The sequence below is a fragment of the Triturus cristatus genome, chromosome 2_2, assembly GCF_964204655.1.
Source record: "Triturus cristatus chromosome 2_2, aTriCri1.1, whole genome shotgun sequence".
Classification (NCBI taxonomy): Eukaryota; Metazoa; Chordata; class Amphibia; order Caudata; family Salamandridae; genus Triturus; species Triturus cristatus.
Window position 1 is genome coordinate 148,660,057 of NC_140582.1, and position 26,422 is coordinate 148,686,478.

General features: G+C 41.1%; 1 protein-coding gene across 4 annotated transcripts in view; it reads left to right on the plus strand.

Annotated features, from left to right (window-relative positions):
* Positions 1-26,422, plus strand: part of LOC146861982 (phospholipid-transporting ATPase ABCA1-like) — a 3,104,259-nt gene that overhangs the window by 231,865 nt on the left and 2,845,972 nt on the right. For all 4 annotated transcript variants that reach the window (XM_085641135.1, XM_085641137.1, XM_085641136.1 and 1 more), the window contains exon 4: positions 16,848-16,989. In XM_085641135.1, coding sequence (XP_085497261.1) covers positions 16,848-16,989 — 142 coding nt within the window. The remainder of the gene's footprint in view (positions 1-16,847; positions 16,990-26,422) is intronic.

Here is a 26,422-nt window from a genome sequence, read left to right on the forward strand (position 1 = left end):
TAAAGTATTTGAATTTGAATTTGCTTATCATATTATTCAAGTGCACATTGTTTACATGTCCTGCTCACCTCATAGCTCAAATAATAGTTCAGAGAGGGAAAAAGTCAGCTTACCATGATGAAGCACACTTTGATATCTTGTATTGGTCTTAGATACATCAATCAATCAATCAATCAATCATTCAATTAAGCTTTATTCGACCATGAAAATTGTAGTCATAAAAGCACGTATCACAATCATTAAATATTTCGAGATAAAAGTGCACAGTTAAAATATCCAAGTTAAAAGAAAAGATTAAATAACAAAGACACCTTACATTAAAAATCTAGTTTACATGATATCCAAACATAATTCAAGTCCCAATAATTCACCTAAGGTGCAACCTCCCAAGATTCGAGAGACATGCTTTTCCTCAACCGCAGGGCCTTTTTCAGAAAAGATACCCTCCAGGCCACGTGTTCATTGTCTAGAAGTTGTAAGCGAACAAGTGCTGGACGGCATTGCCTAAGGCCCTGCTGTCTTAAAAGGGGAAGTAACCAGACTTTCCTTAATTCTTTAAAAAACTTGCAAAAAAATACTAGGTGAATGGTGGACTGCTCTGAGTGGGTGTCACACAAGCAGGGGGGTAACACTCTGGACCAGTCATTCATTCTGGGTGTGGTCACTAGTCTGTGTACCACACCCAGTCTGAATCTTATCAGCAGCATTCTGTCGTGTCCACTTGGGACAAATTTCAAATAAGGTTCCATACCCAAAGAGCTAAGCCTTAGTTGGTGTTGGATGACTGTAGGTTTGGAAGCCTCATCTGCTATTCTAACAGAGCCCAACATTTTGAGGCACTCATTCTTCAGGGTTTTAGAGCTGGGATTTGAATAAAACTCTGGGTGTCCAAGATCATTCATAAACCTATAGATAAACTTGAGCGAAGGTATCTTCAGTGCCTATTCAACTTAATACAGTCAAGCAGGATGTCTCTATTTAAATAGGTCTGCTCACTGATCCAGATCCTATGCCATATAAGAATTGGCTCAAGTTTGATAAGGTCTGCTAAATACGGAAAGGCCCAACTCCTCATGTCACACAAAAGAAGACGTGCCAGGAGGGACAGAGAGAGAGGATATACCGAAGGAAAGCGTTTTCCACATTTTGTAAGGGAAGGGAATTCACAAAGCCCCACACCCCTGCCCCGTATATTGCTGCTGAGGTACACTGGGCCTTGTAGATTTGCAAGAGTTCACTGGGCGGCTTCCTTCCCAGTCTCTTTGCAAAAGTAGCCAGGGCACTGGTTGATCTACTAAAACACATTTTTTTCTGCTCAATTGCTTGAGTCCAGGTGGCGTTATGACTGAAAAGGATGTCGAGATACGAGAAAGTAGTAGTAGTTGCTAGCTTCCTACAATCCAGATAGATGTCCCGACCCATAATGCTCCGGGTGCCAGTAGCACAGTTCATTATAAAAGTTTTGGAAAGATTAATCTTTAAGCCCAAATCAAGCATAAAAGTATTAAAACTGGTCAGGACCATTTGTAACCCATTGCCTGTACGCGCCATTAAAACGGCATCGTCAGCGTAAAGGAGAGCCGGTAAAGGTCTCCCACCTACCTGAGGAAAATCATGCCCACTCTTAAGGAGTGCCTCGGCCAGACCATTAATGTATAAATTAAAAAGAAAGGGGGCCAGAATGCAGCACTGCCTGACCCCTCTTCTAACAGGAAATCCTGCTGTACACTGACCATCCACCCCGTATCTTACGCTTGCTGAAGCTCCCTCATAAAAACGGTGCAGGAAGGCAATAATATTAGGATCCACACCAAGATCTGCAAGAATCCCCCATAGCCTCGCATGGATTACAGAGTCAAAGGCTGCAGTCAAATTAACGAAGACTAAGTATAGTCTCCCTTTTTTGGCTCTTGTGTATTTCCCGACAATCATAGCCAGGTTTAGACTCTGTTCCAGGGTTCCCAGGCTCTCCCGAAACCCATACTGGAGATCAGACAGAACATTTTTTTCTATTGCCCAGTCCTGTAATCGATGTAGGATGACTCGTCCTGCCACCTTCACCATGGAGTCAAGAAGGGAAATTGGTCTATAACAACCAGGGTCTTGGCGGTTTCCCTTCTTGAATATTGGAACAATGATGGACTCCGTCCAAGTCTTCGGGAAGGAGGTGCAGTCACTGGCATTGACCATCTGAGTTAATAATGGGGCCCAGAGTGGAACACATGACTTAAACAAGTCAAGTGGCACGCCATCGGGGCCGGGAGCCTTACCCCCCTTACTACGGGCAAGAGACAGTACCATTTCATCCAATGTTACTAGGAGGTTGACATTATGTACGCAGAGAGGAACCTGAGATGGGAGCTCTTCGGTGTCCGGGCCATTATATAGTGCAGAAAAGTGGGTTATCCAATCTTTTTCTGGGATTGCAATCTCATTTGAAGGTCCGCCACCCCCACACAAAGGCAGTGTCCTTAAGATCTTCCAAAAGGCTGCAGAGTCCTTTTGTTGAGCTGCGGCATGTAACGACTCCCAGGCTTCCTCCCTCAGTGACCTCTTTCTGGCAGCAATTATCCTCCTATAAGAAGCTCTAGCCCTCCTTATCCCCTCCTGAGATCTAGGTTGCCTATGGAGCTCTGCCTTCAGGCTGGAATATGCCTTGGTGCATACACTATCGAACCAGCCAGTGGTTTTCGGCCCAGTACGGCATTGAGCAGTCAATAACTTCCTAACCTCTTTAGTTATCTCAAGAAAAGATCGGGTTAGGTCATCTGCAGAAGAAAGATCATTTAAGCAGATGTCAAACGCAATCATTAAAATATAGACCGGTTTAAGTAGGGTGCAGTACAGTCAGGACTACTACGATTATGTGGCACAGAAAGACCAAATATTGTGGCAGGACTGAATAAATTATGTGGCCAGAAAAGGCAAATTATAAGGCGTATTGAAGCACATTTTCTGAAAGTATTACTTCATTATTGTTACACAGAATAACACTGAGAGAGCAAAGCTTTCACCTCCTTATTACTAGTGTAACACCAAAATACAGTAATGATCAACATAAAAGTTAGCAGTTAACGTTTGCGAAGGACCTTCCATTACTAGCCAACACGAGTTGCTGCACTTTTAAACCACTTGAGCTGAAAACAAACATGTTTTTGTTAAAATCTGCAGAATATGCATCAAATGATGGATTATATATGGAAAATGCAGCAAATACATAATTATGCGGAACATGTTGCGGCCACAAAATCACATAATCCCAGTAGCCCTGAGTGTAATATATTTGTAGAGAAAGAATATATATTCTCTCAATTGACCTCCCTACACCATATAGCAGAGGTTTGCAATCTGTGGGGTGCAACCCACAGGTGGGCCATGGAGTCCTGGGAAGGGGGTCACGCATTTCCAGCACTCAATTCTTCCTGGAATCCAAAACATGTGCTCTTCCTTTTGGAAAAAGACAACCATTCGGGAAGCTTCATTCCAATCGTGTAAATGCTTTAGCTGAAGTTAATTGAGTCTCCTGCGCTGTGAAAAGAAGAGGCTGGGCAGACAGGTAAAACAATCCTTCGTGCCAGAGTGTCTGCTTGCCTGAATGAAGTGCAAATGTTAATCAATGAAATAGGTCTGTAATTACTGCACCGATCAAACAATTACTGCACTTAGGGATCAAACAAAGCATGACTGGAGTGAAAGAGCCTTGTGTCCTTCCCATTGTTAAACAATGGGTAATAAGAAGCAACAGTTTAGGAATCAACATATGTCTGAAATGTAGAAAAAATCTCACAGAGAATCCTTTAGGCCCAGGAGTTTTGTCTTTTGGATGGTGAGTCATGGCATTTGAAATTTCGTGCTCTGAAATTGGAGTGTCCAAAGAGGATAGATCAATATTATTTCCAGGTGATTTAGGAATAGATTGAAAGACAGCACCTATGTGGTCCTGTGAAGGGGTGGACTCATGGATATATAAATTGTTGTAGAAATCTGTGAAGCATTCAATCATTTTAGAATCACTAACTAATCACTAAACCCAGCAATGTCTGTTATAGCGATCATTTTTGTCTTTTGCTTTTTAACCTTAAGGTAATTAAACAGAGATTTGCCAGCCTTATTCTGACCTCCATACATCTTAGCATTAAACTTAAGAAAACTTTCACAGGCGTCATCCCAAGACTGTTTGTTGTATTGCATTTTTGCCTTAACAAGTTTAGACAGAGTGTCAGTGTGATTTGAAGAAAAGTATTTGTGTTCAAAATATTTAATTTGATTGATAAGCAGTGTTGACTTCTTAAGTGTCTTCCTATTTCTTTTTGCAGCATAATCTATAATGAATCCCCTGGCCATTGCCTTAAATGCATCCCAGACAAAATTCATCTGTAAATCTTAGGGGAGGTTACTATCAAAATCTTCCTGTGCATATGATGTAAACTGCTCGGTAAATTGATTGTGCAGCAAAAGAATATTATTAAATATCCATCTACGTGAAGTGGCATAGGAGTAGGGTAATCCAAGTCTACTGTGACTCGGGCATGGTCTGAAATAAGTATTGAACCTATCTCGACATTTGTCAAAAATTGTAGAGTAGTTTGTGTAAAAAAAATATGATTTATTCCAGAGTGGGATCTGTGTACAGGGGAGAAAAAGAGAACTCTAGAGCATCTGAGGGAGAGTCTCCCAAAACATCTATCAGCCCTCTAGAGGCGTCAGCTTAGCAAAAGGGCCTATGCATTTAAACTAATAAACTTAGTTTGGGATTTCTGATCTAAAAAAAAAAGTCACCACCTACTAAGAGATTCTCAGATGCATGAGAGGAAAGAAGAGTGGAGAATGCATTCCAAAATACAAAATCTGCACCATTAGGACCATAAACATTGCAGAAAGAAAATTGAGTACTATTTATCTTAATCTCTAATAGAAGCCATCTACCATTGTCATCTTTGGTCTCATTAAGCAAATGAATGCACAGTGATTTATGAAGTAATATTACATCACCATTCTTATTATTAACAGCTGGGGACAAAAACATTCCCAACCCATTGCTTACGCAAGGAATTTAAGTCTTGTTCTTTAAGATGCATTTCTTGTAATAAAGCTACTTGACATTTCAACCTTGATAAATGAAACAACACTCTTTCTTTTTTGACTGGGTTACGAATTCCTTTAACGTTCCAAGAAACAATTAAAAAACCACTCATCAAAGAGATAAAGGCGGAGATATTAAAGAGCAAATAGGAAACCAGTAGGAACTATAAGACATAGCAAACCACAATGTTTTTATGAAAAATAGTGGAGATCCAAATAAACAACATTACCCACAGACAAAAAATTGTTGTAGGAAAGGTTGTATGAAAGAATTTAAAATAAAAATGTAGAGGTTAGTTTGAAAGAACATAGGTGTCCTCCCATCCTACTAAAACCAGGTAAAAGTAATAGAGATCTAGAAAAACAGGATTGCTTATCAAAACGTTTGCTGCGTAACACCGTTTTTAAACGGAAACATTGAGATAAAAAAAGATTGATTATAACAAAACATAAATGGGAAAACGTGAGAAAATAGAAAAACTTGACCAGCATGGCACCATAAGGACTTACCATAGAAAAGGAAAACACCACATCAAGACAAAATGTGAACATTGGATACGTATACAATAATGAACAGATACAGCATCATTGATACAAGAAGGATTTGGGGTCCTGCAATAAAAAGAAAGACAATTCAATTATTAGGTTATGAAAGAAAAAGGAAAAAAGATGTAAGCTTTTGTTAGTTCCATGTCTTCTCCTTTATGCACCTTGTTGGACTTGGCCCTTTTTACAGGGTCATCCCAGAACGTTTTACCTCCCTGCTGTATTTTTTCTGAACTGCTGTTGGTGGTTTATGACTTTGGGCACTTTCATCACTGCTGATCAGTGCTAAAGTGCATTTGCTCTCTATGGGAAATTTGGTAAGATTGGTCTATACCTGTTTGGCATATTTGATTTACCTATTAGTCCCTTCTACAATGGTGTTTCATATACCCAGGGCCAGTAAGTTAAATACTAATGGACAAAAGTAGCCTTTCAAACCTGCCTCAGGCCTCTGCCACCGCAGGGCCTGCGCGCACAGTTTACTGCCGCTGTGACTTGGCACATAAAGTGGTTGCCACATCTGCAACTCCCCTTTTACTACATATCAGTCAACCCTAAGGTAGGCCCTAGCTAGCCCGATGGACAGGGTGCGGTGTAGGTAAAAGGAAGGACATGTGCTTTAACCGTGTGGCATGTCCTGGTAGTGACAAACAGCCTATTTGGTTTCTCACTGCTGTGAGAATACCCTCTCTTAGGTTTGCATTGGGGATTCCCTGATATGTGCTTCAGTGGTATTTCCTGACATGAGAGGGGTAGCGTGATCAAGTTTGGTATGTTTGAGATAGTAGTGATAAATCCTGCTTATTAGTGAAAACAGATTTATTATTACTAGTTTAGAAAAGCCACTTTTAGAAGTGGGCATTTCTGTGTGATATGTGTCTTTGTGCCTACCTGATGTGAATTGACTATCTGGTTCTTACTGACAGGGGAGAGGGGATGTCTATTCACTCCAGGCAGTCCATAGAGGGGTTGACCCTGACTGGGCGACTCAGCGATAGGCTGAATAGGCATGGCCTGCATTTGGAGTGGTGGGAGCAGTAGCACCTGCACCTGAATAGGGCTGTGCCTGCCTTCATCAGTGATGGCTACGCCCCACTAAGGTGAGTCTGAAGCCAAGGCTTACCCTGTGTATGGAGGGTGCTGCGCACTTGTAAAGATATTTTAAAGTGCCCCCAGAACTGGTTTGGACTGGGCTCAGAGTCCTGTGCCAGGGGAGAACAAATACTTTGTGACTATAAGTATTAGAGCTGTGACCCTATGTTTTTGAGATGTGCTTGGAACTAAACTGGAACAGGAAAAGATACCATGTGGACTGCGGTGTGCCAGGAGGAACCGCCATTAGGAACTAAGCTGCTGCCTGCAGGGCGGCTGAAGGGACTGCCTTCCAAGGGACCCTGCATGCTGGCCTGCCTGGCCCTGTTCACTGCTCCTGCGGACTGCTCTGTGCTTGAAAGCACTGCACGTTCCCTTTATTTGTTCCTATGGGGGACACAAACTGAGCGCTTTTAATTCTTCACCAAGTGTGGTGAGGGCTGATATCCTGAGGTCACACAGATCCCCACACAGTGCTTGGTGAGTGCTGATTGCCAGGCCCAGCGCTGATGAGCCCCACTGAGGAGCACATGGTGGGTGCTCCCACCTTCAATTTCCTGAACCCAAGTAGGGGGCTCGATCCTCCACATACGGTTTGTGCGGAGTGTGTTCGTGCCGTGAGGAGGACGGAAGACAGCAGAAACGTCAGAGACTTTGCTCCATGGTTTTCAGCCGAGATGCAAGGAGTCATCGAAAGTCAGGGGGAGGTGAAGCCTGGTTGTGGGCAGGGCCGACAAATACGGAGCCGACAGAGGATCCGCTCCGTGCCCTGCCCTCCGCCTTCTACATTTCCAGGCTGGAGCTGCTGCACCGCATGTTTGCGGGCCGCTGCGGTTCAGGAAGTCAGGTCAGAAGGCCCCAGCCAACGGTCGCCAGGTCTGTGAGACCTGGGAAGTTCTCCTGTAAGGGGGGTTTGCCCCGACAGTGGGCCTGACTGCCCGAGCTGCTTTTTTTTGCTCGCGTTGTGAGAACTCAAGATCAGTGTCCGTAGCTGTGTCGCTGGATCAGGGGCAGCTGCATGAGGGACATGCAAACTTTGAAAGCCCTTCCTCTTGGAAGGGGCATTGCAGGGAGAGCCCAGGATGGGGTCCCCGAGTACAACTTTAACCGCATTCTCCATGGTAGGTGGGCAGGTAGCCCAGGAACCTACGAGGGGAGAGGCCCGTTTACTGCCTGATGATTCAGGTGCCATCTCTTAAAATGATGCCCTGATTTGTACATATGGGTGATGTTGCATTACCAAGGTTTTGCACCACGGGTACAGTGATTAATGTGTTGGTGGTATGCACAATGCACAGTAATGATAAGGTTATGATGTGTGCACTCTACAAGTGCTTTATAGTACACTATTTATGATGGTTATATCTAAAACTTTTCCTAATATGCACACTACAGGTGGTTACTATGGTGCTCTGTTGATGATATGTTTCTGTAGTGCTATGCTAAATACAGACCATACCAGTAGCTACTGGGTTGTGCTAACTGATGATTGTGACAGTAACCCTATTGGCCTAGTGATTTATGTAATCCCTGTGAAGTCATGACCAGTGCCGGGTGTCACAGTTTTATATATGTGATTGCGTTCTAATGGGTTTTTATTGATAATACAAAGGCTATTTTTATATAACTTTGTGTGGAGTTTCTTTTGTGGTGTACCCAGTGTGTCACTGCTGTGTGTGAGTGTGTTGCACAAACGCTTTACACATTGCCTCTGGGATAGGCCTAACTGCTATGCCAAGCTACCAAGGGGGTGAGCAGGGGTTATCTTCAACGTGTAACTCCATTGCCCTGACTAAAGTGGTGCATTCTGCCTGGCATAGGTGCATAACCATGCCAACCAGAAACCCCATTTCTAACACACATGAAAACATTTCCAAAGTTCTGAAGGGTCATCAAATGTGTTGGTCCTGTCTTTTTATGTGACCTTAAAAAAACAAGGGTAAATAAGGCCATAACGAGCATTCATGGAATGAAGCGTTGTTCTAAGATCCCAAAACTCCTTCCTGCGATTAGCAGTAGACTTTGAGACATCTTGACTGAAACATTTTTTGGGGCCGGACCATAACATTTGATTACGTTGATTGGCCGCAGTGAGAACCATCTTTAAGTCAAAATATTGAAGAAAATACGCAATTATTCCTGCGGTTTGTTTGTGGATGATGCATGGAGAGGCACGATCCTGTGAGCCCTCTGAATATTGAGATCCGCAGGTTTCAGCAAGCAAACTATTTTTGGTATGTGAGTCTTCATGAATTCAATTATGTTTGGGCCCTCATAACCTTCTGGAATGCCATGAATTCATATTTTGTTGCACAGATTTTTCAAATTCTGTCAGCTTCTTAAGATGAGTATCTTCTGTAGATAAGGTATCCACCTTAGCAACAACAACCTGAGCATCACTAATTCTTTGTTCAACCTCTGAGAGCCTTGCGTCCATATGAACACACTTATCCTCAATTTTTTGGAGGGATGCAGTAGTGTCTACTATGAAGGGTCTTATATTCCTCAGCTCATCCATGATGTCCTCTAATGTCAGAGGTAACGGTGACTTGTTGGGAGAGGAAGGATCTTTTTGGACACTTTTATTAGCATTGCCTCCAGGGTCTTTGCGACCGTTGGTAGTGGAATTGATAGAGGCCGATGATTTAGTTGATTGCGCAGACTCCATATTTGTACAGGCCCAAGCACCAACAGGATACTCTATGTATTCCCTTAATTAGCCACCAAATCAAGAGATATATTTCATGTGCAACTACTGAACAGGAGAGATTCAAGACTTAGGGCCATATGTAGGTAGCCTAACATTTACCACTTCATAAATACCGAATTTTACCGATTCGGTATTTATGAAGTGGTAAATGATATGTAGGTAATCCATCGGTAATATTTACCGATTCGGAATGGGTCGGTAATTTAGAATCGGTATTTACCGATTCGGTAATGGTAACTGGCTTCCCATTTATTCCTATGGGCCAGGAGGCCCATAGGAATCAATGGGAAGCCAGTTACCATTACCGAATCGGTAAATACCGATTCGGTAAAGGGGGGAGCACAATCAAGGGTGGCAGGGTGTCACAGTGACACCCTGTTGCACCCCTGATTCCTGCATGTGTGCACATGTGGCACACATACATGCCCTAAGGGCATTTATGTCTGCCACATTGCACACTTCAAAGTGCAAAAAAATGCTTTTTCCAGCTATTCGTCATTTACCACCAACTTTTAGTTGGTGGTAAATAACGAATCCCCACAACAACCACACACTCCCCGATTCGGTAATTTTACCGATTCGGTAAATTACCGAATCCTGAAATGTGCCTCCTACATACCAAAAGCCTGAATATCGGTCGGTAACGGGATATTTACCGAAAATCGGCCGTTACCGACCGGTATTGGGCTTCCTACATATGGCCCTAAGTGTTGTTAGGAATCACAGCAAAAGCATGCCAAAAAGAGACATCCAATATATTCTTGACAGAGCCCCTTGAAGTGAGTCTGTCAGAAATATATTAAGAAAAAATGCCAAACAAACAGCAATATCCATGAAAGAAGCAGGAAAGCAAAGAAAAGAGTACATTTACTCAGCCTCTGTACTGTATAACCTCACTGACCAATTGCAAACTCATTCCTGAGGGAAAAGAAAAAAAAATGAGCTCTGAAGCTCACAAAATGGTGGCCGGAGTAAGGATCAAACCGGGAGCAGCATGGAAAAAGCCCTAAATAGGTATTCAGACCAGGAAAAACTCTGAAAACCTACCTCGCTGCTTCCAGGAACTTGCTACACATTTTTGCATAATTAATAAGTTGCAAGGTTCCGAAAAGCCGTCATTCCCTTTATTACGTTTCCTTGATGCTCCGGGGAAACGCTAGGAAACATCCATCTTGATTCGCTGCCGCAGCGAACTCCCTCCTGCTGACTTCTGATTCTGGCTATTGTGCTTCCAAATTATAAAGAAACAAGGGAACCCAAGTAAGGTCTGCCAGGGACCTTGGGAATTAAGCTATTTTAAAAAAACAGTGGTCCCTAGAGAAACAACAGTAAAAAGGGGGGGAAGTTAATATAGACCCAGTCAGTACTATATTTGTATAACTTGTCCAGCCGGAAAGAGGTCAGATATTTAATATTTTAAATTTGAATAGTAACAATACAGACAAGACAATTTGTAAGTAGGACACAAGCCTGCATTCAACTAAACCAAGAGGGACAAACAATGAAGAACACAAAAGGCTCAGGCAAAGCTGTCGGTTTGTTGAACACACAATTTTCAATGTAGCAAACAAATTGCAAGAGAACACTTTTACACATTAAATGACAATTGAGAGCAGTGTATAAGGTGTATCGGGTGTCGACGTTGTTTCGATCCATATATACAATAAATGGATCATCATCCGTACATTTAGAATATGCATGCCTATGTGCAATTGCCTGTAATAACTGAGGTAGAATTAGGAGAAGGAAAAGGGAGAAAAAAAGGAAATACAAATAATTAAAAGAGAGCACCGGTTCAGGTACAAACATAGGAGTAAAATACGGACTAGTCTGTTTCATGTAGCAAGGTTTGGGTGCACCTTACAAATAGAGTACAATTAGACATTTGCCTTAATGACAAGGTCTGAAGGAGGCCATGTGAGTAGAGATAAAAACATGGAAGGAAGGAAAATGCATACCCATTCTGCGCTTGGTCGCAGGAAGGTGCCTAAGAAATATGAAAAGGGGAGCGATTCCACTGTGAAGAGTGAACGTGCACGCCTTACGTAAGCTAAGCTGTGAATAAACACTTATAGAGAGACACATACATGTTGTCAACTCCCACATGGTCAGTGACAAATATAGAACTGAGGGTACGAATGGTGAACAGCCAGACCTGAAGGAGGAAAAATAGAGGAGCTGTAGTAAGTGGGGAAGAGGGAGTTAAAATAGATGCCAGAGAATGAGCAGATAGGTGCTTACCAAGAAAAATACAATCAGAGGTGTAGGGGAACCGGACTGCTCAGAGCATCAAAGGAATAGTGGCGGTATTAGTGAGACCTCTACAAACAAGAATAATAAGGAAAAGTAAGGAGTGTGCAGAGCAATCGCACTGAAATAGAAATTTGTGAGTGAAGGAATGAGGGCTTACCCATCCAGTGATGGGAAGGCACAATGACTTGAGTATTCCAATGGAGGAGGGAGCCGCAGCCGTGTGCTCCGAATTCCAGATATAGGATTGTGCTGTAAGGAAAGAATGAGGTCAGGTCTAAAGAATGGTATCTTCAAGTGTAGTGGTAGGATTTGGGAGGGAGAGAGCGCTTACCTAGGTTCGTGTTCCTGGGTTGCAGACAGTAAATGCCGGCTTCCGAGATGCGGGGCAGAGAGCCCTTAGCCAGATGGGTTTTAATGGTGTGTGGTGAAGCACTATTGGGTAGAAATGGTCATGTGGTCTCTGGATAGAGATAAAAGAGAGACAAAGGTTTTTTGGTTGTGTGGTGAAGCGCGATTGGGTAGAAATGGTCATGTGGTCTCTGGATAGAGATGAACGAGGGACAAGGGAAAGTAAGAATGGTGTAGGCCATCTTAAGCTGATAAGGAAGTGTCAGAATGGTAGAGTGTTGAATGCAACTCTGATAGCGAGAACATGTAGAAAAAATAGATCACGGAGGTGAGAGTCAAAGAGAAAGAAAAGTGAAAAACGGGCAGCCAATTTGGTGAAATTCTATACAGTGGCAAGTGTACGGCGCTTACGTAAAATAAAAGGTCAGAGCCAAGTTCAATCTGCCAATGGCAGGTAGAACGATGCCAATGCCTCCAGTTAAATCCATAAATTCTGAATGGATTAAAAAAGGACGGTAGAGGGTAGGTGGGACAATGTAAGCAATAAACGGGCTCGGCCACAGTGCTATACATACATTGGTGTCAAGATGGTAATACTTGCATCAAAGGTTACAGGTAATGTACAATTACATTATACTTTATATAAGTATGGTCCAATCTTCAAGCCAGTTCAGACCTGTGTGTATGCTGTTAGTCTTCAGGATCCATTTTAATTCTTGTCTGTATTGTTCCTATTCGAAATTAAAATATTAAATATCTGACCTCTGTTGGGCTGGACAAGTTATACAAATATAGTACTGACTGGGTCTATATTAAGTTCCCTCCCTCTTTACTGTTGTTTTTCTAGGGACCACTGGGCCCGATTCACAGAACTAACTTAAGACAAAATCCTAAACGTACTACTTTTGGTATTCACAGAATGCACTTACTACTTTTTGTATTAACAGAATTGATTTACGACTACTTACTTTACGTCCGCACTTGGGCCGGAGATTCCGGCCCGGAGGCGGAGATTCTGGCCCGGAGGTGGGACTACCGGCACGGAGGTGGGACTTCCGGCACGGAGGTGGGACTTCAGGCCCGGAGGTGGGGATTCCGGCCCACCTCCGATTCCTTTACAGGTGGCAGGTCTCTGGTCAGCATTCTGCATCACCAGACAAATTTACACCCATCATGGTTGGAATTGTGGTCATGATTAACAGGCCTCAATAGACCTGTTGTGTTATCTAAAATACAGATTACCATATGGAGACGTACTGTGGATTTTCCCATCTATCTCTTTCTGTTTCAAATAAACAAGCACCTGTAGGATAACTTAGCATTACTCACATTTTCAGACTACATTTGGGCGATGGTGGCAATGAGAATAAGCAGAATATTTCGGCAGGTAGGTCTATCCCACTTGTCAGACTCTCTTGGATCCTCAAATGGGTTGAAACAACAATCCAGCATAGCTGAGCCATAAACACTTGGAGATCTTGTGAAAAGAAGATGATGTTTTCCTACAGCTGACTTCTTCAGAGATATTCTTATATATGTTGTGCCCTCATACTGGTACCTTGTCAATTATTTGTTTTTGATCTTCTTTAAGTATCACACTAATGATGATCTAGGTTATGGCAATTTAGACCTGGTTCCTGAAGATGGAAGAATTTCAAAAATGCATTTCCATCTATTCATAATGCCAACAATGAATCCCTCTGGCTATTCGGAGTTAGTCATCACTGATTGATATTTCTGTTCTTATATTTTAAGAGCTTTGTTTCCCTTTTGTAGTTCTATAATCCTTCCTCAATACCTTCCTTCCTTCTGTCTTTGATCTCCCCTTCTATTCCATCTCCCCTCTTTTCCATCTTCCTTCTAACCTCACTTCCCTATTCCATTCATTCTCCCTTGCCTTCCTCTCATATCCCTGCCCTTCCATCACAACCTCCCACTCTACAGTGCTTCAAACCTAATTGTTTCCTCTTGCTCTTCTCCAACCTTCCTCCATCATTCCTTGCTTTCTACATTTTTTCCTTCCCTTTTCCTTTTCCAGCCTCCTTCCATTCCTCCCTCCACTCATTCCTCCCATTCACCCGATTTTACTGGCATTCCCCTTTCCTCCATTCCCACATTGACTTATTTGTTCACTTCTATTTATTTAATTCCACCTTCTTTTCCTTGTTTCATTTATTCTATAGTTTTTTCTTGCTCATGCTTTCTTTCCGTTCTTACCATTTTCATATCTTCTTTTCGATCTTTATGCAAGGTCCAACTTTATGGATTATTTACAACATTTATTTCATATCAACATTTCCCAGTGACAACGCGTGAACGTGACACAATATTATGCAACAATGTGTTATGGACTCTATTTCATGCCACGGTTCATGGGCTTGTTCTTGATTGCTTTCCTGGAACATTCACCCATGAGAATTTCATTAGGGTGCATCAAATGTTCGTGGCAGACCGACTTGTCTCGAGGGTTTTAATACACCATGCTTTCAAACGCCTACATTTTTTTCGATTTTTCGAAGTTCATTAAGTATTCTGCTAATTGTGACTAAGTATGGGCCATTACGAAAGCAGTATCCCACAGGAAATAATTACAGCACAAAAAAAAAAAAACTCGTTTGCTTAATCAGTGCAAAATTACATTTCCACCTCCCATGCCAGGACTAAATGTAGAACATCTATTCAGTTTTTGTCTGAATCTGGTCCTACCCACCCAAATTATTCCTTGTTTAAGAGTCTATTGCCAAAATTGAGTTTTGACTAAAAAAGCACATTGATTAAATCCAGTCATTTTACTACAATATACATTTTTGGGGAAATTTGACTACAGCAAATCTTTGTGATTAGACTAAACTCACTTGGTTTCGCAAAATGTGAAATGTTGGATTTCAGGTATCAGTTACACACTATGGCATTCTAGGTATTGCTGTTAAACTTGTCAGTCTCCAATCTGTTGCAATCTGTGTGCAGTATAAACAAGTAAGTGCATTGTGGGAAAATGTGTGAAGGAGAAGAGGCAATGGGTGACCTTCATTAAAACTTCCACGTCCGAGATGTAAAACACTTTGGGGCAGATTTATGAGGCCTTTGCGCCTCGTTTATGCCGCCGTTGAGTCACTATTGTAACGCAGCGGCGGCGCAAATCCTGCGCCATGCTGCGGGGTATTTACAACGTGACCCATCTGGGAGATGCGTCACGTTGTAAAGCCCTGTGCCAGCAGTAGGCGTACCTGTGCAGGGGGGAGGCGTTCTGTCGCAGGAACGCCTCCTAAAAGTGGCTGAGTGAAATCTACAAGATTTCACTCAGTCACTTTTGAGCCCATGCTGCGTCAAAACCCTGCGCCTGCTTGAAGCAGGCGTAAGGATTGACGCAGCATTGTGAAGATAGGTCCCCCCAAAGCATTGATGGAGCTGCGTCGCGCTTGCGACGCAACTCCAGAAATGCGCCACTTTTACGGCACAGATGCGTCACGCATCTGTGCCGTTTTTGCCCCATGGTGCGCCGCATTGTAAATGCGGCGCATCCATGGTGGCGGAGCTGTGGCGCACAATAACTGGCGCATCCCTGCTGATATGCAGGGATGCGCCAGTTATTATAAATCTGCCCCTTGGTGCAGAGCAATCATTTATGCCTCAGCATCTAATTTGCTAACTTTCAATTGTTTGTGAGAGAAACCAATGATTTCCACATGAGATATTCGTTCATTCCTGGCTTGCACTTATTTCTGCTAGCCCTACATGTTTTTTATACCCTGCATGTTTGTGTCAGCGTTCTCAATAAGTGCAGATTTACATCTTGCTTTAATTCACAAAACACTTCTTATATACGTTTGGAAACCAGTCTCCAGTTTATGCAGGTTTCCAGGCACATCCTACTAGACTTAGTCCAAGAAAAGGGTGTGCCTCTGTTCTGAATATAGACTCAACAATAGCTGTGAGACAGACTATTAAGAATAGACTGTTGAATATGAAATATAGACAGGCAAGTCTAGATTTTCTATACCTAACTCCACATACATGGGAGCTGCATGGGAACACTCACACAATTCCCATAGAATGCCTTCAAAGCTAAGAGTAACGATACGAAGCAATTTGCGATTCGCTGTGCTGCGTTGCATTACCCCAGATTTTTTAAGCCACTCAGAACAACACAAAGTGGCTTTACATGGTCTCAAAAATCTGAAAAGGTAGGTGTTGCAAGAGTAACACAAACTGGGTCATAAATAGGCCTCTAAATATATACTTCCCTATACACACTTACCTTTTGATATTTTGTCCCACAATATTTTGTCCTTAATTTTAGTATGCCATGAGTACTTAGAGTTGATATTCATTGTATAATCCTGGAAAAGTTATCTGGATTTCATTGTTTGCTCAAGTGGAAGAATTTCCCCAATTAATATTTTTATGCATTGGACTATTATGCGTGTGAAAATAATGCGGCACGTTTGTTCCTACTGAGAGACATTTTTAATTTAAACTATGTTAGAAGCCTTATGTATGTTGCTATTACAACTAATTTGATAATGGAAAAGAAACTGCATGTCATTTCAAAAGCAGAAGCACGTTTATAGCATATGGAGTAGAAAGAGTATTCAATAGCACTGTATTTTAGTCGAATGTAAAATGTTTATATCAAGCCTTTAACTAATGATTAACTAGAAATTTTACCTATCTTGCTATAATAAAAAGTCTGAACAATTTAAAAGCTCTCTGACTTAGTGAAGAGAAAATGCAGCACAACTGATGCATTTTTTCAAAGATCTTTGGACCCTGTTTCATTATTTATGGCTCCTCTCGCCTTTTCCCTGCTGTGCAGGTCATTATCGTAATAAGGCCTTGCCTTCAGCTGGGTTACTGCCATGGATACAGACCATCTTGTGTAATGTGAACAACCCTTGTCTAAATTACCCAACCCCTGGGGAGGCTCCGGGCCAGGTAAACAACTTTGACAAATCACTGTAAGTATGGATTTTTCTAATTTCCTCATTAAATGTTTTGTTAACTAACACACATAATTATATTTTAGGTTAAAAGTCATGGCTAGTGGCGAAAAACATAAAGTATTGGGTAGAAGTATCGTTTTCTGTCGCTCAAGGCCTATGTGTTTTATAATTGTGGTGTTAATTCGAAAACATTATTTTGTTCCTACATTTGATCAGTGAAGGTAAATAAGGTAAGCTGCTTGCAGCAGACAATTTGCAAAACAAAATGTAAGTGCAGGTGCTCAAATATTTTCATTTTATCCTGAGTAACTCAATTATAGCTCTCACTGATATTTTGACTTTTTGTGTGCCTAACGTGCATGAAAATGATATGCACACACTGAGACTTAGCTTTGTCAAAGGTTCTGAGACCCACAGCGTGGCTAAGTGTTCTGAAGGGGCGCATCAAACACACCTTTGTAGGACACAGGAATACTGCCCAATTTCGAGGACATAATTATGGAATTATGGTGGCAGCATACCCTTTTTCTGAATTTTAGAGAGCAGCTTTTTTTCGTATCTTTTGAAGTGCGAGATACCTACCTGCCGAACTCGGGGTAAATTCCTGCTACTATGATGTGCCAGAATCCTTGACTGACATTGCTGAGTGAGCGGTATTTGCACGGGGAGCATTAATGTTGAATATTAGTGCAATGTATGACTGTGAAGCTAGTGTGAGATATTTGATGCACACCTGGTTAAACATGTCACAAGTAGGCCTTGGCATAAGTTTAATTTCGCTAGAATAATCAGAGTAATTTTGGTAATTTCGTATTACTCATTTGATGCAAAATTATCGATCATTTTGCAGTTATGTTCGTTTGTGCAATTAGGAGTACGTTGGCCCAGGCACAATAAATTTAGGGGCATATTATCAAGACAGGCGATAAAATTATCGCCGCCTTAGCGGCAAAAAAATGCTGCTAAAACGGCGATAATGGGCTTGATAATATGCTCTATGGAATTCCAATTGAAGCCCATGTTAGATGTCCGTCATATTTTTATCGCCTGGCTTGATAATATGCCCCTTAGTTCTGGTGTCAACATGGGCTTCTATTGGAATTCTCTGTGGCATATTATCAAGCCCATTATCGCCGCTTTAGCGGCAGTTTTCTGCTGCTAAAGCGGCGATACTTTTAACGCCGTGCTTGATAATATGCCCCTGAATTGTACAATCATTTTTACATGCTTTTGATAACTGTTGACCTGCAAGACTCTTACCCCCCACACTACCCCTCCAAGAAACCTTGACTGCTCGCCGCAACCCTGCCAGTCAAGTGCTGAAAGGGTGTACTTGGCTTTCTGTTTGCGATGTCATAGAAGGTCAGGCCTCAAGACAGCAGTGGTAAAGGTCTTAACCACCACTGAGGTGGACCATTATTAGCCTCTGCTTAACCCCCTAGCTGCTGAATGTATTTCAAAAAGAGAGCCACACTCATAATACCTGTTTTGTCCCTTGCCCTCTTTAATTTCCCAGCATTACCATCACACTCCGAGATGCACTGTGTCCTACTTTTACTTTTGGCTCCTTTTCAATTTGCAACTCAACTTCTTGCTTCTCTTTGCTTTAGGCATTATGCTGCTTGCAAACTGTTTACATGTACATATATCTCTCTGTCATCAGGGACACATAACAAAAAATTACTTTGTTATAATCTCTGCACGTATACCAGTTGTAAAAATAATTTACTTTCAACTCTATTACATTTTTATACTTCCTAATTGTTGATGTTGTTATCATAATGAACATTTACATAGTGTGCTTCCACTACTAGTAAGGTCTCACAGGGCTTCTAGCTAATTTATCCAAATTGGATTAAGGCCAGAGTATTTGTTCATGGCTCATAGAGTACGTTCCCGAAGAATCATCTAGGTGGAAAGCTGGATATGATGTTTGAGAGCGATCAGAGCATGGCACATGGGCAACATACATAAATGTGCTTGCAATGAGAATCATGTCACATTGATGCAGTACTTGTATTCATATTGGGTGATAGACAACTAAATACATACCAATAGGTCATTTATAAACATTTTGAATCAGTATGTGCTGGAAGAACTCTTAGATCATAAACAGGACTGGTAAAGAGAACATTTTCTACTATTACAACACATTTTTCTGGATAAGATTGGGTGGCAGACACAATGGATATATCATTAAAAGTCATATTTAAAGGCTCCTCTTTAAGTGACTATTGCCACTTTGTAGCATTTGAGCAGTAGGATCTCACATGTATAATTAGGTAAAATGTCTCTGTAGTGCATGTGGACTCCTAAGGAAGTGACTATGTTTATGATTGGACGTATCCTATTTTTGAATACATGGGCTTGTTGTTATAGTGTATGATTAAAGCCAAGGGATTGTTTAGGTTCCACCCTTTGTGGGTTCACATTTGTAGTGAGAATTCACATTTTAGGTGAGGAATATTTAGGCCTTCAAGATAGATTTGTTTCATTGGCCTGAAAGTAGGTATATGTTCAATGAATGAGTTAGCCAATCAAGGAAGCAAAAACTTAGATAGGGAAACTGGTCCAATACGGCAAGACCAGGGTATTGATAGGAAGCTCAGCTTGGGCAATGAGCAGTTGCTGTTCAAAGGAAGAAGATACTGGCAAACTGCTCCTATGTCAGTGAACAGGACCTAATGTTCTGTGCAGATAAGATCAATGATGATAGGAAGAGGGGTTCTTAATGCATGAAATTCCTTGTTTAAGCCTGAGTGAAGACTAGTTTTTCACCAACTTTGGTGAAGACCAAAGAGTGAAAGACCTAACAGTGGTGTAAGATTTGCAACTTACTAGTGCGCTGTAGTCCATTTGAAGAAGCAGGTGGTCATAGTATTTGCAGTAGCATGATAAATGCATGTTTTTCCTTGAAGTTGTTCCTGTCATTCAATGTAGAAAGTAATTTCTGAAGATGCTGCCCTTTGTACAAATGTGTCAGCAGTATCCTGATGTTCCTCCTTGCTGAGAAATTGTACTCATGAGCTCAATCATTAAATCAATCAAACAATCTTTATCTAGCTGTGAATAAGCCATAAAAGCACATTATTTCATATAAAAAAGATCAATTGAAAATAAAAGCTAAAAAACTGAAAATTAAGCAGAACTACAAAAAAGTATCTCAATAAGGCGACTTACGTATATACTTGCCAACACCATACATTTTCCAGATATTCAAGGCAAAGCGTATAAAACAGACTACATCACTGCAAATTGATTCTGAGGGGAGCTGTTGATTTAAGTGCATAGGCAACTTTAAATTTGTTAATATTATGGTCATTAGATATGGAGACAAGAAACCACTTCCGAGGGGTAATGTACAATGTGCAAAACAAGCATGATCTTAAAAGTGCTGATGCATTGTTGTAGGGGCAGATAGGAAAGTTCAGAAACCACGAGCAGGACAGAGGAAGGAATTGAGCCTAAGATGTGTTATAAAAAATCTAAACTGTATATTTCAAGTTAACATAAGAGAAGGTTCAATTCCTGTGGACATTAATAAGGCTGACAGATATATCATTGCTTGCTTAGAATATTCTCTCATTGCAGGTAAACTCTCAAGATAGTTAAGAAGCACACACTTCACTCTGGATTTTGTAGTAGCAACAATGTTTTCGGAGTTCTCAAAAAGCTCAGGTGTACTCAAGGCATCAAAGGTTTGCTTAGTATTCATTATCCAAGGTATAGCTTTCACATTATCCAATGACATACAATGCTTAATGACTGCCTTGGAAAAAGGTGTTTCTCATTTTGCCCGAATTTAAACCCAAACATAACAGGCCAGATTTGTATTAGATCTTCAAAATATGACTTAAATCACCATAGGAAATTATTCTCAGCCTTCTGAAGAATATCTGGGTGTGAATAGTCCCAGACCCAGGACTTATAATTGCATGAAGATCCATTTAGACTGATATATTTCCAAAATTGCCTTGATTGGTTTTCAGCCCATGTTTGTGGCAAATTAGTAAACAACCTCTGTTGAATTCAGATTTGATGGTGTTCTAACACTAAGCAGATGCCTCCAGTCTAAAGTTAACTCAAATGGCAGACCAAAATATGTGTAATACATCGCTCTTGCTAGAACTTCAGTGTCTTTAAAATTAGTTTTAACCTTGATAGATATATTACCGCAAGTCAAAATAAATTAGTTCGTTTTGTTAGTGTTAGGATCTATTTCACTCATAAAGAGTACAAACTCATCCAACAGGGTTTAAAGTCCCTTTGCTATTTTTAATATAAAAAACTTTGTCCACGTACATTAATAAAGGAACGTGGCATTTCACTATTTGTGGCAGATCTGTGTCTTTGCTAATTAAACATTTCTCTAAACTGTTTACTTCAACAGTGAATAAAAATGGCATCACAATGGATCCCTATTTTACTCCTCTTGAAGAACCAATATGATCTGTGCATTCCCAATTATATTCAAAGTGAACCCTAGCAGACTTATGCTGATGTAGCTTCCATAGCAAATTGACTAATGGATTGTCAACCCCACAAATTTAAAAAACAACCAACTAACTGTGTGAAATGCACTAGTTAGATCCATAAACCCTATGTGCATTGAGCCCCTCCTTGCTTTAATATATTTCCCACTTATCAGGTTCAGGGTGAGACATGGTTCCACTGTTCTAAGACCCAAGTGGAAACCATATTGAATTTCTGCAAAAATATAATTATCCTCTGTCTAAGTCTCTAGCCTTGATAAAAGAACTCCTACCAATACTTAAACCATTAAATCAGTAAGTAACATAGGACAATAGCAACTAGGCAGGTTCCTATTTGCCTTTTTCAAACCAGTGAAGTGGTCAATGTGTGAGGTATAGAACACCTAATAGCTGTGCAAGTTACACTTGTTGGCAGTAGCGCCCATCAAAGTATGTTATACTCACAAATGTTAACCAAAACGCTGTCTGGTTGAGGAGCTTTTCTTGATAGACTGTTCTTAATTACATTATTAACTTCTTGGACCTAGATAGAACTGCTAAACTGCAAAGACCTCTACCCATCGAATATGAACTTGTGCCTCACTAGATCATCATAGGAATCACCTAGATTACAGATGTTCGAAAAGTGTTCTACCCACTGATATGCAGGAATTGAGTTCTCTGCATTTGAGTGCATTCACTGCCTTCTAAAAAGCCCTGTTATCCTTAATTTTCCCTGATGCTTCCCTGTCTTCCCATGCTTAGATGTTTCTTATTTCTTTCTCTTATTGCATGCTGATATGTATTTGTAGAAGCCTACATTTCTTCCCTAGTTCAGTGCAGTATTTAATCGCCGCATTTACATTTTTGTATGCGCTAAAGCTGGCATGATTAAATCATCCAGTCTACTGTTCTGTAGGCTTGGTACTCTTGATGGTTAACATGGGATAAGTGATGTCACAAACACAGCCAAAAGCAACTAAAATAGTTTGTGGGTCTAAATCATAAACCAGGCACATACCCTTTTGTGATAAATAGATGTTTCAGGAATCTACTTGGGTCAGTCTTGTTCCATTTCAGCCTTATGCCTTGATTTTTAGATCCATTAAAAGCCACCCCTTTCTTGTGATTTCTTTTTCTGGTTGAATATTTATGTGAATGATGAGTGGGTTATGATCACTAATGCATTTAGGTATTATGTTAAAATTAGACACCAGAGTAGAAAAGCTTATTGAAACAAAAATAAAATCTATTTTACTTCCTGTAACTTTTCCCACTAATGACAGGACCATAGTTTCAAGGATAAGTGGTCCTCAAATGTGGCAAAAACGACATTGAATCTCAGGAGCAAGTAATTTAAGTATTTCCCTTGCAAATCTCCCCCCCCCCACCATATTAGTATATCAACAAATCTTCTGACTGGAAAACTTAAATAGTGATGTGTTAAAATCTACAGCCCAAAGAATCGCTAGCGGTGTTTTGAAATTTCTAGATCTGCATATCAATTGTGTGCTCTTGATCTTTAACCACCCATGTACAAAATTGATCAAAGATATTATGCAAAAAAAAATCATAACATATTTACACATCCTTCTACTTTAAAGATAAAAAATTAAATTGGATTAAGAGGACCTAATGGCAAAACCCTAATACCCATGTCTCTGTTATCCCAGCAGTGCAGTCTATATAATAATTTCTCAGTCAGTATAACACTTTTAAAGTTTATGACTACAAAGTCTCCCTGGCTTGTTTTGTCCCCATTGGCCCACTTTGTCCCCAATGGACCACTTTGTTCCTTAGGTCATATCATTCTTCTTTGTCCAAATCCATTGGGACCGAAATATTTTCGAAAACAATGTAAGGAGTACACTGCAGCAGCAATTGCAAGTTAACTGCGCTGCCCCTCTGAGGTGGAAGGTATTGTGTATTAGGTCATTTTCAGTTGTGTTAAAATAAGCTATAGCCATTCCCTGGTTCTTTGCAAGATGCTTCACATTAAGTACTTCCTCAGTCTCTAGCTTAATGGGTGAATGACCCCTGGTGGTTGCAGCAAGGTTAGTTTAACAAACTGCACCACTTTGTTACCCATACAATTGAAGTCTGATGTTCTATCGCTTAGGTCCAGCTGTATTTTCACCACTATCAGTTATTCCCGAACCTTGAAGCTTTACGTTCCATACTCCTCAATTTGTCCAAAACAACAGAGCAAAAATCCCTTTTCAGTTCTTTCAATTTTGACTGGACTTTGAGAAATGGTTTGATTTTGCTCTAGAACTTTTAAGTCTTTCAACCAAACTGTGTTTGGGCGAGCTGATCAGGCCATGGAAAGGCTTGGTGCCTGAATATTAGTAGGGTTTCTGAGATCAGTTCCTATCTCCTTCCTTTATTAACCCGACCAAGCTATTTTTCCATTTGGCCAGGGGAAAGTTTAGTAAAAATGTGGCTGTATCTGTTTCTGTAACAATGTTTAAACCGTTGTTGAAAATACATTGGTTAGAGTTTGGTTGCACCCTAAACTAAGGCAATGTAAGAAATTGGGTTACTTGTTGAGAGAGGTTGAAAGCCCATTTAATTAATAAACACTATCTTTGTTAGTGTGAACCATAAAGGTCACTAAATAAACCTGTGCTTAACTCTCTGGTAGCTTGTAACAAAAGTTGTCAGACATAATTCAGAGGCATGCTGCAAAGTATTTATGCAGCCTTCAAAAAGTAATAAAGTGAAAACACACCACAAGAAAAATCCTAGAACAATTAAGAAAAATGTAGTAAAATGTATTAAGTAAAATTACACAAAAACAAGAAAGAAAATCAATCAGTAGTGCATCCCATGGGTATTTTGTGGCGCTGGGCTTAGGGAAAGTTACAAGTTCACTCTGACAGGTACGAGGATCAGATTCATTCTGCTAAAGAGTTATGTTCTCAAACCTTTGTGAGAAGTGCTGTTCGCATTTATTGGGGGCATGAGGAGGACAATGCCACTGAGAGGAACAGGTCAGGCATCATGGACAGTCACCACTGTAGTGCAAACAGCTGGTCCTGGTGAAACGTTGCACCAGCGATCATTGTGGGTGCCCTGTTTTGGAGGTGATCATTTTCCACTGTCTCTCTCCCTTCGGGGTATTCTTGGCAATAGGGCCCAAATTAAAACCAAACACAGCCTAGTGGCGGTATAACGACCAGTAATAATCGAAGGAAGATCAGGTGGGAGCAAGTGGCTAAAAACGAGAATGGGTGAGCTCAATTATACCAGGACTTTTTTCCAACATTACTTTTTACCCCTAAGTTAGCTTCTAATGATGTACTAGAAACCAACAATAGGTGTTTATAGGACAGAAAAAACACATCTTCACCAAATTGCCCTCTGGCAAGAGCAAGCCCCCTGCTGCAGATCCTACCTGGTTTAATAAAGAGTGTAGGGAGGCAAAGAGACTTTTAGTTAACTCTCTTAAAGTAGACTGCCCGGAGCTATCCAGTCAGCAAGAGCTTTCTACAAATCAACCCTAAAGGAAGCAAAAATTATGTGGGATACATCCATCAGGACCGATATTTTGTTCGCCTCAAGAGCAAGGGACCAAGGTACCTTTTGGCACATAATATCTCATTGAGCTAACAAGTTCAGATCTAGACCTGAAGCCTACTTTCCTGCGCAAGACTGGGTCAACTACTTCCATTCTTTGTATGGTGACCCTGGGGCCTCTATCCCTTCTGGTTCTATGGGTAGGTCCAACTCAGCAATTCTTTTACCAGAAAAGCCCGACTCCACTTCCTTAGACCTTGCAACAGGAGATGCCATGGGCTGCTCCACTGTAGAAGAAACATATTCCGCTATTCACTCCCAGAAGTCTGGCAACGCCCCAGGATTGGACAAAATCCTGGCTGACCTATACCTCTCTGAACCAGCTGTTTGGGCACCCTAGCTCAATTGTGTATTTAATGCTATTATGGCGGGTGCTGCCATCCCTGCTACCTGGAAAAGCACTGAGATTATCCTCATTTATAAGAAGGGTCTTAAGTCTGATCCTGCAAACTACCGGCCTGTTAGCCTTATTGACACAAGTCAGAACATGTTCTGCAAGCAGGGTTTGGACCTCCTGCAGGCTTGGATTGATGACAACAAGAGCCTCTCCCAATTTCAGGCTGGGTTCCACTCCAGAACAAGCACTGTTGATCAGGTTTTTATGTTCAAGCTCTTGAGATGGAAGGAGTGTGATATAAACAAGGGCAGTTCATATATTACCTTAGTTGACATGAAGGCAACTTTTGACATGGTCCCCAGGACTAAACTCTGGCTCACCCATAAGTCTTTAGGATTACCGGGTCCCTTGTATGACATGATAACTAGGATCTATTGCGATTACTTCGCAAACAGTTGTTGGGGTGCAAATAGGTATACCAATGACCATTTTAAAGTTAGCAGGGGAGTTAGACAAGGCTGTGTCCTTGCCCCCACCTTATTTCTTCTTTTCATAAATGGCTTTGTTGATTTTCTTATGGGCTGTAACAATGATTCCACGATGCTTGGGGTACTAAAATTCCAGCGCTATTGTTCACAGATGACATGCTACTGATTTCGAAACCCCCAATGGATATAAAGACTCCTGAGGTTTCATTCAATCTGTGTTTCCTCTGGCCTAACTATAAATAGATCCAAAACTAATTTTATGGCAATAAAGCCTCACAGAGGCTTTAGAGGTCCATTAACTCTAGAGGGGCTAGAATTGGAGAGAGGTCTCGATTTGACTATCATGGAATCTGGCTTTCTACCACCATCTCCTGGGCCAGTCAAGTCTTTAAGAGCTCACTTAGGCTAAACAATAGGGTTACTGCTATTCTAAGATTTGCTGCCAAGACCACTTTTCACCCTGTTTCTCCACTTCTCGAAGTTTGGAGAGCCCAAGCAGTAGCAGCTGCTACCTATGGCGAAGAACTTTGGGGAAAAGTAGTAAAATAGGTACGCTGGGTACAGCTGAAAAC